Here is a 16,910-nt window from a genome sequence, read left to right on the forward strand (position 1 = left end):
CCCATAAATAAGACTTTTCATACTTGCTTTTACTGATTTATGACTTTCATGGATGGTTGGTTCGGGATTTGAAAGAGTTTGGGTTGAAATCGGAACACTTGGTTCCTTAAGGTTGGTTTGAAAGGCCAAGTTTGACTTCAGTCAACATTTTGAGTAAACGACCTCGGAATCGGGATTTGACGGTTCCAATAGGTTCGTATGGTGATTTCGGATTTGGGCGTATGTTCGGATCAAGTTTTGGATGATCCGGGAGCTTTTTGGCGCCTAATAGTGGAAGTTAGTTCTTGAAGTTCTTTAAATTTGGTTTGGAACGGGTTTTGGCGATATCGAGGTCCAAACGGAATTCCGAGATCGGGAATAGTTCCGTTATATCATTTAAGACTTGCACATTAAATTTGGTGTCATTTCGAGTAGTTTAAGTATGTTTCGGCGTATTGGAAGTAAATTGAAGAACTTGAAGTTCTTAAGTTGGATTCAATTGGTTTTGGGGTGCGATTCTTAGTTTTAATGTTGTTTCGGGCATTCCGAGAGTTCGAGCGAGTCCATTTTATGATTCCAAACTTGTTAGTATGTTTGGGCGGGGCCTGGGGGGCCCGAGTGTCGTTCGGACGAGGCTCTGACCATTTCGGGCGTTGAAGCAACAGCTGAAGCTCCCCAATTCTATCATAACAGCACCTGTGGTTGGCCAGCCGCAGGTGCGATCCAAGCCTCCGCAGATGCGATCCAAGGATGGCCAGCCAGGTTCCGCAGATGCGGCTCCTTTTACGCAGAAGCGGGACTGCAGAAGTGGGAGCCCTTCCGCAGATGCAGCCTTAGTCGGCCTAGCCAATTCCGCAGAAGCGGACATCTTGTCCGCAGAAGTGAATCCGCAGGTGCGGCCAATGCACCGCAGGTGCGAATATCGATGGGGCAGTGAGGTTCACTTAATATGGGACTTAAGCCATTTCAATCATTTTCTCTCACTTTTTAGGCGATTATTGGAGCTTCTTGAGAGGGATTCCCACCTAGATTTTGGAGGTAAGTAATTTCTATCTATTATGAGTTTAATACATAGATTATGGGTAGATTCCAACATGAAAATTGGTAGAAATTATGGGTTTAGATGAAAAACCTAGGATTTGACAAAAATGAGATTTTATCACGAAATTGACCATGGAACTTAGTGAAAATCATATATTTATGTTCCTAAGGTTATGGGTTACAACTTCCTTCAAAAAGTTTCTGAATCCGTGCACGTGGGCCCGAGGGTGGATTTTAGGAATCTTGCATTTAGTGTTGGATAATTGTTTTAATAGTGAGGGTATGAACTTTTGAGCGTAAAGTGATTAATTTATATAATGTTTGGCTAGTTCGGAGTTGTTTGGCATCAAATTTGGAGGTTTGAGCGCATTCTTGAATTTGGAAGTAAGCTTTGAGATGAGGTAAGTCTCCTTTATAACCTTGTAAGAGGGAATTTACCCCATAGGTGAATTAAATAAATGTGTGTACCTATTTGTGTGGGCTACGTACGTACGAGGTGACGAGAGTCCGTACGTAGCTACTATTATGCTATTGTCCGGGTAGTATAGGAACCGTATCATGCCTTATTCGAAATGTTTGTGCCCTTACTTGCTAATTCAATTACTCGAATCATGTTAAAATTTGACAAAAGAATTCGAAAAAGGGCTAAGTTCACCTATTTAAAGAATTTATTAGAATACTTGATTGTAAATGAGAATTCGTGTTTCCTTAAAAATAATTGCTATTTGGGGATCGAGCCGAACGCCTCGGTAGTAAATAGATGCATCTACGGTTCGCGTCGTTCGACCCTCCGACAGTGCACAATTTAATATTATGTTGGACCGGTCTGTACGACCTCGGAATAATTGCGCATGTTAATTATTTATTGCTTAAATGCCTTGAAATGTAAGTTGTTAAATGATATGACTGAAATTGAAATTTTAATGATGAAAGAAAAACTTATCTCTTCCTGTTATTGAACTGTCAGTATTATTCATGATATCCATACTTAGCATAACACTTTAATTACATTATTGTTGGCCCTAGAAAGTGTCAAGTCGACCCCTCATCACTACTTCTTCGAGGTTATACTGGATACTTACTGGGTACATATTGTTTATGTACTCATACTACTCTTCTGTACTTAATTGTACAGGATCTGAGGCTGGTGCAGCTAGTTACCAGCCCGACGCGCATACCTGATCTCGGACTGAGACTTCACAGTGAGTTACCCCATTCTGAGCCATTCAGCAGCATACCGGAGTTTCTCTTTTGCCTTTATTTGTTTATTCTTTTTCAGACAGTATGATAGTTATCTTTTGTATACTCTACTAGTTGCCCACACACTTGTGACACTAGATCTTGGCACATATTAGTAGACTTTGATTTTTGGGTTGTAGTTCAATTGTTATAACTGCTTTTTGATGTTTCCGGTTGTTTGCCTTAAAAACCCATTATTTCTCAAATGCTATAAATTTAAGTAAGGTTAGATGTTGGAATTGCTAAATAAAAATGGGAAATCACTAAGTTGTTCGTTGTTGGCTTGTCTAGCAACGGTGCTTGACGCTATCACGACCTGACATGGAGTTGGGTCGTGACACCGACTACCCCGGCAAGTTACATAACAGTTATAAAGCACAGAATGAGCAGTAAATAGGGGAACGGGGCTACAACTTTTAAAATGACTAGCCGGTTTATTACCTCCTCCCCCTCTTAAAACAATCATTCATCCTCGAACGAGCATAGAGACATACCTGAAGTGGTGAAAAGATTAGGATAATGGCTGCGCATATCCTGCTCGGTCTCCCAATTCGCCTCCTTGACCAGATGACCCCTCCACTGAACCTTTACGGAAGCAATATTCTTTGACCTCAACTTTCAAACCTGCCTATCCAAAATAGCCACTGGTTCCTCAACATAAGATAGATCCATGTCCAACTAAACCGAACTGAAGTCTAACACATGAGACGGATCACCGTGATACTTCCGGGGTATGGAAACATGGAACACTGGATGAACTACAGAGAGACTAGGTGGTAGTACAAGTCTGTAAGCCACTTCTCCAACTCTCTCAAGAATCTCAAAAGGCCCAATATACCTAGGGCTCAACTTGCTCTTCTTCCCGAACCTCATAACTCCCTTCATGGGTGAAACTTGGAGCAAGACCCGCTCACCAACCATAAATGCAACATCACGAACCTTCTGATCCGCATAACTCTTTTGTCTAGATTGGGGCATATGAAGTCGATCCTAGATCAATTTAACCTTTTCCAAAGCATCTTGAACCAAGTCTGTACCCAATAGTCTAGTTTCACCCGGTTCGAACCAACCTACTGGAGATCGGCTCCGCCTACCATGCAAGGCCTCATACGGAGCCATTTGAATGCTCGACTGGTAGCTATTGTTGTAAGCAAACTCCGCAAGTGGTAAGAACTGATCCCAAACACACCCAAAATCTATCACACAAGCGCGGAGCATATCCTCTAGTATCTGAATAGTGCGCTCGGACTGTCCGTCCGTCTGAGGGTGAAATGTTGTGCTCAACTCAACTTGAGTACCTAACTCCTGTTGTACAGCCCTCCAAAACCGTGATGTAAATTGCGTACCCCAGTCAGAGATAATGAATACCGGTACGCCATGAAATCTGAAAATCTCGCGAATCTAGACCCGAGCTAGCTGTTCCGAAGAGTAAGTAATAACCACAGGAATGAAATGAGCTGACTTGGTCAATCTATCCCCAATCACCCAAACTGCATCAAACTTCCTCTGAGTCCATGGGAGCCTAACAACGAAGTCCATAGTGATCCGCTCCCATTTCCATTCTGGAATCTCCAACTTCTGAAGCGATCCACCCGGTCGTTGATGCTTATACTTTACCTGCTGGCAATTTAGACACCGAGCTACATATTTCACTATGTCTTTCTTCATCCTTATCCACCAGCAATGTTACCTCAAGTCGTGATACATCTTTGCGGCACCCGGATGAATGGAGTACCGCGAACTGTGAGCCTCCTGGAGAATCAACTCATGCAAGCCATCTACATTGGGTACACATAGCCTACCCTGCATCCGTAATACACTGTCATCTCCAATAGTGACTTCCTTGGCATCACCGTATTGAACTGTATCCTTAAGGACAAGCAGATGAGGGTCATCATACTGACACTCCCTAATACGATCATAAAGAGAAGGCTGAGAAACCACACAAGCCAAAACTCAGCTTGGCTCGAAAACATCCAATCTAACAAACTGATTGGTCAAGGCCTGAACATCCAAGGCTAAAGGCCTTTCTTCTACCGGTAAATATGCTAAGCTGGCCAAACTCCCCGCCTTACGACTCAAGGCATAGGCCACTACATTGGCCTTCCCGGGATGATAGAGAATGGTGATATCATAATCCTTAAGCAACTCCAACCATCTCCGCTGCCGCAAATTAAGATCCTTCTATTTAAACAGATGTTGTAGACTCCGGTGATCGGTGTAGACCTCACAATGGACACTATAAAAATAATGCTGCCAAATCTTCAAGGTATGTATAATAGCTGCTAACTCAAGGTCGTGGACCGGATAATTCTTCTCATGTACCTTTAACTGCCTTGACGCATAGGCAATCACCCTACCGTCTTGCATCAATACTACGCTGATACCAATATGTGACGCATCACAATACACAGTATAAGACCCTGAACCTGTAGGCAATACCAATACTGGGGTTGTAGTCAAAGTTGTCTTGAGCTTTTGGAAGCTTTCCTCACATTCCTCGGTCCACCTGAATGGAGCACCCTTCTGCGTCAATCTGGTCATAGGTGCAGCAATGGAAGAGAAACCCTCTACAAATCGGCGATAATACCCTACCAAACAAAGGGAACTCCGGATCTTCGTAGCTAAGGATGGTCTGGACCAACTCTGCACTGCCTCAATCTTCTTTGGATCTACCTTGATGCCCTCGCACGAAACTATATGACCCAAAACTCTTATTGAATTAAGCCAGAATTCACACTTTGAAAATTTTGCATATAACTTCTTTTCTCTCAAAGTCTGAAGCACAGTTCTCAAGTGCTGCCCATGATCCTCCTGACTCCGGGAATATACCAGAATGTTATCACTAAATACAATGATGAAGGAGTCAAGATAGGGCTGAAATACACTGTTCATCAAATTCATAAATGTTTCTGGGGCGTTTGTCAGCCCAAATGACATTACAAGAAACTCATAATGACCATACCGAGTCCTAAAGGAAGTCTTCGGGATATCTGGCTCTTGAATCTTCAACTGATGATATCCTGAACGCAAGTCGATCTTAGAAAACACTCTGGCACCCTGAAGCTAATCAAATATGTCATCAATACATGGCAATGGATACCTTTCTTCACTGTAACATTGTTCAGCTGGCGGTAATCAATACACATCCACATAGAACCATTCTTCTTCTTCACAAATACGATAGGAGCACCCCAAGGCGATACACTGGGCCGAATGAAACCCTTATCAAGTAACTCCTGTAACTGTTCTTTTAATTATTTCAACTCTGTTGGGGCCATACGATATGGTGTAATAGAAATGGGCTTAGTACCCGGTAAAAAATCAATATCAAAGTCAATATCCCTGTCGGGTGGCATACTCGGAAGATCCGTTGAAAATACATCAGGAAAATCCCTTACTACAGGAACTGACTCCACGGTAGGTGTATCAATACTAACATCTCTAACATATGCTAGATACGCATCACACCCCTTCTCAACTATTCGTTGAGCTTTAAGAAATGAAACAACCCTGTTAGGTACATGATCCGAGGTACCTCTCCACTCTAGCATAGCCAACGTCACCGTCTTGGTGTAACAATCAAGAATAGCGTGATAGGGCGACAACCAGTCCATGCCGAAAATAATATCGAAATCCACCATACTGAGCAATAATAAATCAGCTCTGGTCTCAAAACCACTGATAACAATTAAACACGACCGATACACGCGGTCCACAATAATAGATTCACTCACGGGTGTAGATACATAAATAGAAGAACTCAAGGAATCACAGGATACACCCAAATAGGGGAAAAATAAGATGAAACATAAGAATAAGTGGATCCTGGATCAAATAAGACCGATGCATCTCTATGACAAACCAGAATAATACTTGTGATAACAGAATTGGATGCAACGGCCTCTGTCCTAGAAGGAAGGGCATAATAACTGGCATGGCCTCCCCCTCTAGAGTGACCTCTACCTGTCCGACCTCTACCTCTAGCTGGCTGTGCAGGTGGAGTGGCAACTGGTGCAGTAATCATGGCCTGAGAAACTTGTGGGCCCTGTGGGATAGGTAGGGCCTGAAAAATATGTGAAGGTGCACCCCTCATAAATCTGGGGCAATCCCTCACTATATGACGAGTGTCAACACACTCAAAATAAGCCCTCAGAGGATGTGGCTACTGGGACTGGCTCGGGCCTGATCGACTAGACTGCCCGCTGAAAGCACCCCGTACAGGAGGTACAATAGACACTAGCGGTGCATAATATGGAACCTGATGTCTGGGAGTAGCCGGAATACCACTGGAAGCTGGAAGTGCTGAATGAATAGGACGGCTCACATAACCTCTACCATGACGAGCTGCAACTGGGGCACGAGAATTATTATATGTGCCAGAATCTTGGGGTCTCTTAGTTTCCCTCTCTTCTCTCTCCCGAGTCTGCATACCTTCCAATCTCCTAGCAATTGACACCACATGTTGGTATGTGATGTCCATCTCTATTTATCGAGCCATACTGAATTTGATACTAGGGTGGAGACCCTTAATAAATCTGTGAATCCGCTCTCGAACAGTAGCAACCAAGGCTGGTGCATGCCTAGACAAATCACTGAATCAGACCGCATATTCTAACACGGTCATAGAACCCTGGTGCAGCTGCTCAAACTCTGTGCGCCATGCATCTCTAAGACTCTGAGGAACATACTCCCTTAAGAACATATCTGAAAATTGAGTCCAAGTGAGTGAAGGTGCCTCGACTATCCAACTCATATGCCCGCCACCACCGGTAGGCCGCTCCTCTAAGTTGGAATACCGTGAAAGAAACCCCACTGGAATCCACAATACATATGGTACAGAGGATACGGTGATATTTCTCAAGAAAACCCTGAGCATCCTCTGAAGCTAAACCGCTGAATGTGGGAGGGTGGTACTTCTTGTACCTATCGAGCCTGAGTTGCTCCCCCTCTGAAACTGCTGTCCTAACCTCAGGCCGAACTGGGACAACTGGCTGCACTGGTATAACCTTTGGGGCATGGTCAACTTGGGCCCGTGGCTTTGGGGTACGGGCGATGGGAGTCTGTGCTCCTCCCCCGGCCTGAGATGTGGCAGGAGCAAGTAGAATTAACCCTGCCTGAGTTAGAGTGCCAAACATGCTCAAAATCTAGGCAAGAGTCTCCTGAAGTGCAGGAGTAGTAACAGGCGTCTCAGGTGCCTGCTCTCCAACTAGAGCTACTGGTGGCTCTGCTGCAGTAGCTCGTGCAGGTGCTCTGGCTGCACCACGTGGTCTTCCTTCCTCTGCCCCGACCCCAGCCTCTTGCGGCTCTAACAGGGGGCACGGGTGACTGATCATCGGATCCAGTTGTGCGTGTCCTCACCATATGTGAGAGAATAAAAATACAATGGTTAATTGTTTTTTTGAAGTCAATAAATGCGCACGATAAGGAATCAAAGAAGCGAATATTTTCCTAACAGTTCCATAGCCTCCCGAAGATAAGTACAGACGTCTCCGTACTGATCCGCGAGACTCTACTAAACCTGCTTGTGACTCATAACACCTATGAACCTAGAGCTCTGATACCAACTTGTCACGACCCCAAATTCTCTCTGTAGAATATCGTGATGACACTTAGTCTCTAAGATCAGGTAAGGCTATCAATGTAGTATAATAATAGAAATCTGAAATAAATAAATCTTCAAATTCACATAATTACAACTCCCAAAACCCGGTAAAAAATAAGTCACAAGCTTCTAAGAATTTATCCTCAATGTATATGTATATCAGGGTCTAAAGAAAAAATAAGGAAGTAACATAATAATGATAGAAGGGGACTCTGTAATCTGCGGACGCTGGCAGATATACCTCGAAGTCTCCGTACACAGGTAGCTCACTGATGTCTGGGCTGCTAAGATGTACCTGAATCTGCACAAAAAGATGTGCAGAAGTGTAGTATGAGTACACCACAGCGGTACCAAGTAAGTGCCAAGCCTAACCTCGGTAGAGTAGTGACGAGGTCAGGTCAGGCCCTACTGAAATAATAAAAGGCAAGGTGAAATGTTTAACAATATAATAAAAATAAAATGACAGTGGAAATGAATCGAGTAAGTAGTATGTCACCAATTAACTACGCAAAAATAATGGCAATTAATACCTCGTGGAAACAAAACAAAATTCTTTTCAATTTTAAGAAAACCACAACAACAATCAAAGGCAACTGTGGCTATAAATAATTATCAATAAGGGCACTCCCGAGGTACCGCCTCGTAGTCCCAAATCATAAATAAATTCACAATATCTCATTTTCTTATATTACCGCGGGAGACTTCACATTTAATTTTTTTAAAGAAAATATTTTTTCTGAAATAGCATCCCGCATTTTAGCCATCCTTATCACACCACATGACTTCTAATTAGTTCTCCTACTAGCCACGCGTATCAATCCACCCTTATCTCACCGCATGCATTTCAACACCCAGACCTTATACCACCGCATGCGTATCAATATCACAATATATCACAATTTGCACCTCAAGTGCCCAAATAATTTAATTTGCCAAAATAAATAACATCAACAATATTTTCCACAACAGGGAGCTCACGGCTCAATCACAATGAGTACAAAATCTCACAAAATATTCGGAAATAAATAACTCAGCAAAAATAATATTTTAAAATTTTTAATACGTTGCCTTAATTCCAAATTTAAAATATCAAATACTTCATATTAATAATATTTAAATTAAAGAAATTTCACCCTCAAATAATGCACAGAATAAAAGAAACCAAGTTTCAGCTAAACAGGTAAAAACAATTAGCAGGAGAAGGTCAAGCAATTTAAAGTATATAAATCATATCAATGATGAAGAATATAACAAGATAAAATAATTTAATTAACATACAACAGTGACCTACACAATTTAAAAATATAATCTTTCATATTTAGCCTGTGTACACACTCGTCACCTCGTGTACACGACTTTCAATTCCCCCACACAAGGTTAGACAAGTCACTTACCTCGACTTGCCCCAATGTAATCCACTAGTAGGCCTTTTCCTCGATTATCCAACTCTGAATAGCTCAAATCTAGTCAAAATAATTCAATACAGTTAACAAAAATTATAGAAATTAATTTCATAAGAAAATACTACATTTTTCAATAAAATTCGAAATTTACTCAAAAATCGCTCATGGGGCCCACGTCTCGGAATCCAGCGAAAGTTACGAAATATGAATGTCCATTCAACCACGAGTCTAACTATACCAAAATGACTAATTTCTAATAACAATTCGACTTTCAAATCCTCAAATCTATCCAAGAGGGTTTTCTAAATTTTTCCAACTTAATTCACCCATTAAATGATAAAAACAACCATGGATTCAGGTAATTTAATCAATATTGCGTTAAGAACACTTACCCTGTTGTTTCCTCTGAAAATCTCCCAAAAATCGCCTCAATCCGAGCTCCAAATCAATAAAAATAGAAGTCTCATTTTCAGAACTTAAACTCTCTGCCTAGTCATGTGCTCTACACGATCGCGAACAATCACACGCGATCGCGAAGCACAATTGTTCCACTGCCCAAATTAACTCTACGCGATCGCGTATATCCCCACGCGATCGCAAAGCACAGAGTTCCCAGCTCTACGCGATCGCAGTCCTCTTCACGCGATCGCGTAGAACAAACGTGTGACCTCCACTTCTGCTACACTTACTCTACGCGAACGCAACCATAGCCACGCATTCGCGAGTCACAAAATCCCAGAGCTACGCGATCGCATCCCTCTTCACGCGATAGCGTAAAACAAAACTCAACAGCCCCCAATTAACCCTATGCGATCGCATATATCCCCACGCGATCGCATAGAATATAACCTCCACTGTCCAACTAAGCCTACGCGATCGCAGACACATTCACGCGATCGCGTATAAGGAAACCAGACACCAGATTTTAGCAACTCCAAGTCCAAAATTTGATCCGTTAGCCGTCTGAAACTCTTCCGAGGCCCCCAGTACCTCAACCAAATATACTAACAAGTCCTAAAACATCATACAAACTTAATCGAAACTTCAAATCACATCAAACAACGCTAAAATCACAATTCACACCCCAATTCAAGCTTAATGAAACTGAAGAATTTCTAACTTCTACATTCGATGCCGGAACCTATCAAATCAAGTCCGATTGACCTCAAATTTTGCACACAAGTCATAAATGACATAACGAAGTTATAAAAATTTTCGGAACTGGATTCCGACCCTGATATCAAAAAGTCAACTCCCCGGTCAAACTTCCAAACTTAAATTCTTATTTTAGTCATTTCAAGCCTAATTTAACTACGGACTTCCAAATAAAATTCCGAACACGTTCCTAAGTCCAAAATTAACATATGGAGCTGTTGGAATCATCAAAATTCTATTCCGGGGTCGTTTGCACATAGGTCGACATCCAGCCAACCTTTTCAACTTAAGTTTTTAAAATTTGGAACTAAGTGTTCCAATTCATTCAAAAAAATCTTTCCGGACCCGAACCGACTACCCCGGCAAGTTACATAATAGTTATAAAGCACATAATGAGCAGTAAATAGGGGAACAAGACTACAACTTTTAAAACGACTGGCCGTGTCGTTACATCCTTAATTTCAAAGTACCGTTCAATTTCAAAAAACTGTCACTTGCACTCTATTCTTTGATTTTTCTTCTGTATTTTGACAGTTATTTAAATGATGAGATGACAAAGAAAGGCTGAAGCCGAGACACCTTGATACTGAATGTAATCATAGATGGACTCAAGACATGGACAAAAAGATTAGGTGAATACTTGTTTTACAATGAGACAGAGAAGTCTAATGTCTTACTTGACTGCATATAATATTCTACGATGAGATTACTCGAAACGGAAAAACATATGTGATTGTTGTTGGTTATACCAATCACTTAAAGTAAAAGGTCTCACTTTTGATAAATTGACATGCTATTATGTGGTTTTTGAACTCTGTGAGTCAAGTCCGCTGATCTTGGGGTTAAATTTATGATAATTATATATGATCTAGAGAAAAATTATGGAGAATCTCCAATATCTTGTATATTGATTTCTTGATCCTCTAGTCTGTGAACACTGACATATTTATATACAAGGAATTAGAAAGAATATTTCTAGCTATGAAAGAGATAATGCTCACTCTATCCCACTTCTGTCCAAGACACCTTTAGACTTAGGCACCTTTCTTTTTCACATCATTCGAACAAATAGCACTAACATTTCTCAACAACTTTGTCCAAAGACCGTGAAATATTTTTCATATCATTCGAACAAATAGCACTAACATTTTCCAACAACTTTGTCCAAAGACCGTGAAATGGTTGCATCGATTTTCTTTTCAGCAACACCCCCCCTCAAGTGGGATCCAGTAGATCGGACTCCCAACTTGCTTATAATTGATCGGTGAAGAGGCCCAGATAGGGCTTTGGTGAATACATCTGCAATTTGGGAAGAAGAAGGAACGAAGGATAGCGAAATCAACCCATCTAGCAATTTCTCACGAAGGAAGTGGCAATCAAGCTCTATATACTTGGTTCGTTCATGAAAGACAGGATTTTGAGCTATATGTATAGCGAATAGATTATCACAGTGAAGCGACACAGCTAAGGAGGGGGGAGCTGAAAGATCTTGTAGAAGGCGGACAATCCAACTAATTTCTGCAACAAGCCGGTGCATAGAACGGTATTCTGCTCCTGCCGAAGAAAGGGCGACTACCAGTTGTTTCTTTGATTTCCATGACACCGGACAACCTCCAAGACTTATAAAATATCCACTCACACATCGTCGTGTATCGGAACAAGATGCCCAATCAGAATTGTAATAGGCCAAGAGCTGAAAAGAGGAATCCGGAGACATGAATAATCCAAGTCCTGGGTCTCCACATAGATATCTTAGATTATGTAGAGCTGCTTGAAAATGCCCAGTGTAAGGGGATTGCATATGTTGACTTAGAGTTTGAACAACAAATGAGATATATGGTCTGGTATTCATAAATAAATTCAAGTTTCCTAAGAGCCGCCGATATATTGTAGGATATTTCAAAGAAGTGTCGCAATTAGCTGAAATTTTGATAGTTGGATCCAACGGGATTGAGGCTGACCGTTCTTCTAAATAATCGAACTCAGAGAGAAGTTCTAGAGCAAATTTTTGTTGAGTGATGAATAGTCCTCCAGATTCTTGAAGAAGCTCCAAACCCAAGAAGTAGTGAGCTTCTCCCAAGTCTTTTATTCAAAATTCAGTATCAAGAAAATATTTGATTTCATCAATCTCTTCTTGATTGTTCCCAGTTATTAAGATGTCATCGATATAGATGGCCAAAATAGAGATGAGATTCCCAGAAGTCTTAAAAAAGAGAGAGTAATCATTCAGATAAAGTGTATCCTCTAGTCCCTAAAGCAGAAGATAATTTAGCATACCATTGGCGTGATGCCTGTTTAAGTCCATATAGTGATTTCCGAAGTTGACACACGTGTGAAGGGGGAGCTGCCAGACCAGGAGAAAATTTTATGTAAACCTCTTCGTCCAGATCACCATGTAGAAAGGCATTATTGACGTCGAGTTGGTGTAAAATCCAATTCCTCTTAACTACTATGCTTAAAAGACATCAAATTGTAGTCATCTTTACCACCGGAGAAAAGATCTCGGTATAATCAATTCCTTCTCGTTGTATATATCCTCTTATAACTAATCGAGCCTTTAATCTTTTCAAGGATCCATCTGACTTTAACTTAACTTTGTATACCCATTTGCATGGCAAAACTTTTATTCCTTGAGGCAGATTTACCACATCCCAGGTGTCAATGGAATCAAGTGCTGCAAATTCATTTTTCATGGCATCCTTCCAACCTGGGTGCTTCATTGCTTGCTGGTAAGGAGTAGGCTCTACAATCTGACATATAGAATTAACTATATCTTTGTTTTGTTATGTTAAAGTAGAGAGAGAAAATGAGTGAATAAGAAGAAAATGGGGGTTAGGAGAAATCACAGAGTAAGTAGAGTTACATATGTAATCTGATAAATACATAGGTGCTTTATGTATTCTATCAGATCTGCGCAAACTGGTTCTTCTGTTGTAGATAACACTTCATCAAGACTAGGGAAAAGTTCAAGAGACCTAGAGTATTGATTTGGACTAAAACTTATATCATAGAAAACTTTAGGGGATTGATTTAAAGTGGTTGGTAGTTCATGTGACTGAGATGTAGTGTCTTTGAGTGATGAGGGTTCAGGTGAAGTAGATTTTCCTTGGATTATTAGAGGTTGATCTGCTGAACCAATAGATGGAGGAAAATAGGCAGGAAACAAATGTGATATAGGTTTTGAATATGAAAAAGGGAAGATATTTTCAATGAATTTTACATCTCTTGAAATGAATACTTGATTTGATTGCAGACTAAGAACTTTGTATCCTTTCTTACCATAGGGATAACCTAAAAACACATCTGGTAAAGCCCTAGGATCTAGCTTGTCCCTATTTCTAGAAAGTATAGATATAAAACACAAACATCCAAAAGGTTTTAAAAATAGAATAATCTGGTTGTTGTTCAAAGACTACTTGATAAGGAGACCTGTTTTGAAGAACTTTAGAAGGGAACCTATTAATCAAATGTGTTGCAGTAAGAAGGCAGTCACCCTAGAATTTTTTTGGGACATGGGACTAAAATAATAAAGCTCTACAAGTCTCAAGCAAGTGTCTATGTTTGCGTTCAACCACTCCATTTTGTTGTGGAGTTGCAACGCAAGTGATTTGATGAACTATTCCTTGAGAACAAAAATAATCTTTAGGAATGTTCTATGTTCCTAATTCATAAGCATTATATGATCTTATTACTTTCACTTTAACAGAAAATTGTCTTTCAATAAGGGCAAGAAAGGACTTCAAAATAGGAAAGGCATTTGATTTTGTGGAAAGGAGATAAGTCCAAGTACTTCTAGAAAAATCATCCACTATAGTAAGAAAATACTTTTTTCCTTTATATATTGGAGTATTAAGGTTCCCATGTATCAATGTGAATCAAGTCAAAACACTTCTTGGATTTAATAGTGCTGGTTGGAAAATGTAGTTTAGATTGTCTTTCCATGGAGCAAATTTCACAAGGAAAATCTTCAAGTTCTCTAAAAGTAATAGGAATTCCAGTAATGTTCTTCATTGCATGATAAGTTAGATGTCCCAATCTATTGTGCCAAAGTCTTTCAAAAGTAGAAACATTGCAAATAGGAATAATTTTATTGGTTCTTTCATTCAAATTTTCATGACAAACAGGACTTAAAGACTTAGAACAAACATGACTCAAATATTTAGAACAAGAAGACTTGGACACAAAAGGACAAGACTATGTGGCATTGCACTTAAGTAATTGACTGAAAACTGGAGAAACTTGGACATGAAGCTTGGAAAGGACTTGAGAAGTGTTATCTTTCAGCATGTAAAGACCTGTTGTTGCTTGACCAAAAAGCTGATGCCTCTTCATTGAAGGGGCCTGTATAAAACACCCATGCTTAGTAAACATCAGAATACAATTAACTTGCTTACAAAGTTGATATACTGACAACAAATTGTGTTTGAATGTAAGGAAAACAAGCACATTATGGATATTAAGATCTGAGTTCAAGAACAAACTTCCCTCTATGGTAACCTTTACTTTATAGGAATTAGTAAATTAACAAAGATGGGATTTAAAAGTTTCTTTATGTTATGAAGCAGGTTCCTATCATATGCCATGTGTTGTGTTGCACCTGAGTCAATAATCCAGGTACTATGAAAAAGGTTGGAAAAGAAAGAGGTAAAAGTGTGTAAAACAAAATCTATACCAGCAAGGTTAGCATTAACACCAGGTCAGAATTTGATATTGATCCACTGGATCCTTGCACTGTCCGGAACATTTGGATTAATTTCTCACATTGTTCTTTGGTAAACCCTTGACTGAAGTTAGCACTGCATTTGCTCCAGTACCTACATTATCTCCTTCTTCGGCATTTACTGCAATAGCTTGATGGTTTCTATAGCCCCATTTTCTTTGTTTGCTTATCTTGAAATGTTCCAGATAACCAACCAACTTGTAGCATTTTCCTTTAATATGTCCTGTCTTTTTGCAATATCTGTAGTACAACTCATTTTTCCTCAGATCAGAGTTAGAAAGTTGATTTCCTCCTTTGTTCTCTGTGTTACTTCTTTGTCCATTCCATCTTTGTCCAGTCAACATAAAAGCAATAGATTCAGTAGAGACATGATTATTTGAGTGTATCTCCCTTTGAGTTTCCTCATGCAAGATGATTGAGTAAGCTTGTGCAGTTATGGGGAATGGTTTCATCATCAGGATATTACCTCTTAATCCATTGTAAACATCATTCAGCTCCATCAGAAATTGTATTAGCTTTTGGTCCTCATTCATCTTGTGGTTGTGTGACTTTGCACCACGTTTGCAATCATAGTTGCAAGTCATAAAAGTATTTAGGACTTTTATTTGATCCCAGATTCTCTTCAGTTTAGTGAAATACCCTACCACATCATTAGTTCCTTGGTTGATGTTGTTTAGCTCTCTTTGTAACTAGAACAACTTAGTCCCATCAGCTTGTCCATAACGCTACTCTAGCTCATTCCACAGCTCTTTAGTCATCTGAGAGTAAATAACACTATCTGCAATGTCCTTGCTGAGAGAGTTAAGCAACCAAGAAATGACCATGTCATTGCACCTCCTCCATTGATCTTGCATTGGTGGATCTGTTGGCATGGTACAAGTTCCATTTATAAATCCAAGCTTGTTCTTAGCTGATAAAGATATCAAGACGCCTCTACGCCAGTTTGCATAACTAGTTCCATCAAAGTTTATATTGATGAGATTCATTCCTGGAGAATCTGAGTTGTTCAGAAAATAAGGATGACAAGCATCTATTTTTTCAGCCACTGTCTCAGCCATTTTAGGATCAGAAAAAATATTTCCAGTGTCTGATTCAACCATGTTTGTATTGATGGAGATTCAAAGAAGAAGAAGAGAAAATTGTAAAAAATATCTTAGTGATGCCCTGATACCATGAGAAAAATTATGGAGAATCTCCAATATCTTGTATATTGATTTCTTGATCCTCTAGTATGTGTACAGTGACCTATTTATATACAAGGAATTAGAACGAATATTTCTAGCTATGAAAGAGAAGATGCTCACTCTCTTTCACTTATGTCCAAGACACCTTTAGACTTAGGCACCTTTTTTTTTCACATCATTTGAACAAATAATACTAACATTTCCCAACAACTTTATCCAAAGACTGTGAAATATTTTTCACGTCATTCGAACAAATAGCACTAACATTTTCCAACAACTTTGTCCAAGGACCGTGAAATGGTTGCGTCGATTTTCTTTCCGGCAACAGATCTTCGGGGAGAAAAGTCGTAGATAAGTTTACATTCAACATGATTATCAGTAAATATAGTAAATATGAGATAAGATCAAGAAGGCCCCTTATTTATTTACTCTAATGAATACCTTTCATATCTGTCCGAAGTGTTCTAAGTGGTTGTCTTTGTATGTCACCTGAGCAAATTATATTTAATAGTTATAGCGGCCCATAGGCGCGAGATGTACCTTGTGGGGGAGGGGGTTCCTCTGAGCATAGTCCTTTCAGGCAA

General features: G+C 40.0%; 2 protein-coding genes across 2 annotated transcripts; both read right to left on the reverse strand.

The window, feature by feature from the left end:
- Positions 1–11,563: 11,563 nt before the first annotated feature.
- On the reverse strand, positions 11,564–15,726 carry LOC138903449 (uncharacterized). The gene is made up of 5 exons (XM_070191421.1): positions 15,184–15,726; positions 14,633–14,763; positions 13,343–13,760; positions 13,068–13,172; positions 11,564–12,115 (listed from the first exon to the last, which is right to left on the reverse strand). Exons 1-5 carry the CDS (start codon positions 15,724–15,726, stop codon positions 11,564–11,566), a joined length of 1,749 nt encoding a protein of 582 aa, XP_070047522.1.
- A 141-nt stretch (positions 15,727–15,867) lies between these two features.
- LOC117279885 (uncharacterized) lies at positions 15,868–16,242 on the reverse strand. Its single transcript, XM_033659501.1, has one exon. It carries the CDS (start codon positions 16,240–16,242, stop codon positions 15,868–15,870), a length of 375 nt encoding a protein of 124 aa, XP_033515392.1.
- Between the last annotated feature and the right edge of the window lie 668 nt (positions 16,243–16,910).

This window comes from Nicotiana tomentosiformis, chromosome 12 (genome assembly GCF_000390325.3).
Source record: "Nicotiana tomentosiformis chromosome 12, ASM39032v3, whole genome shotgun sequence".
In the NCBI taxonomy this organism is placed as follows: domain Eukaryota; kingdom Viridiplantae; phylum Streptophyta; class Magnoliopsida; order Solanales; family Solanaceae; genus Nicotiana; species Nicotiana tomentosiformis.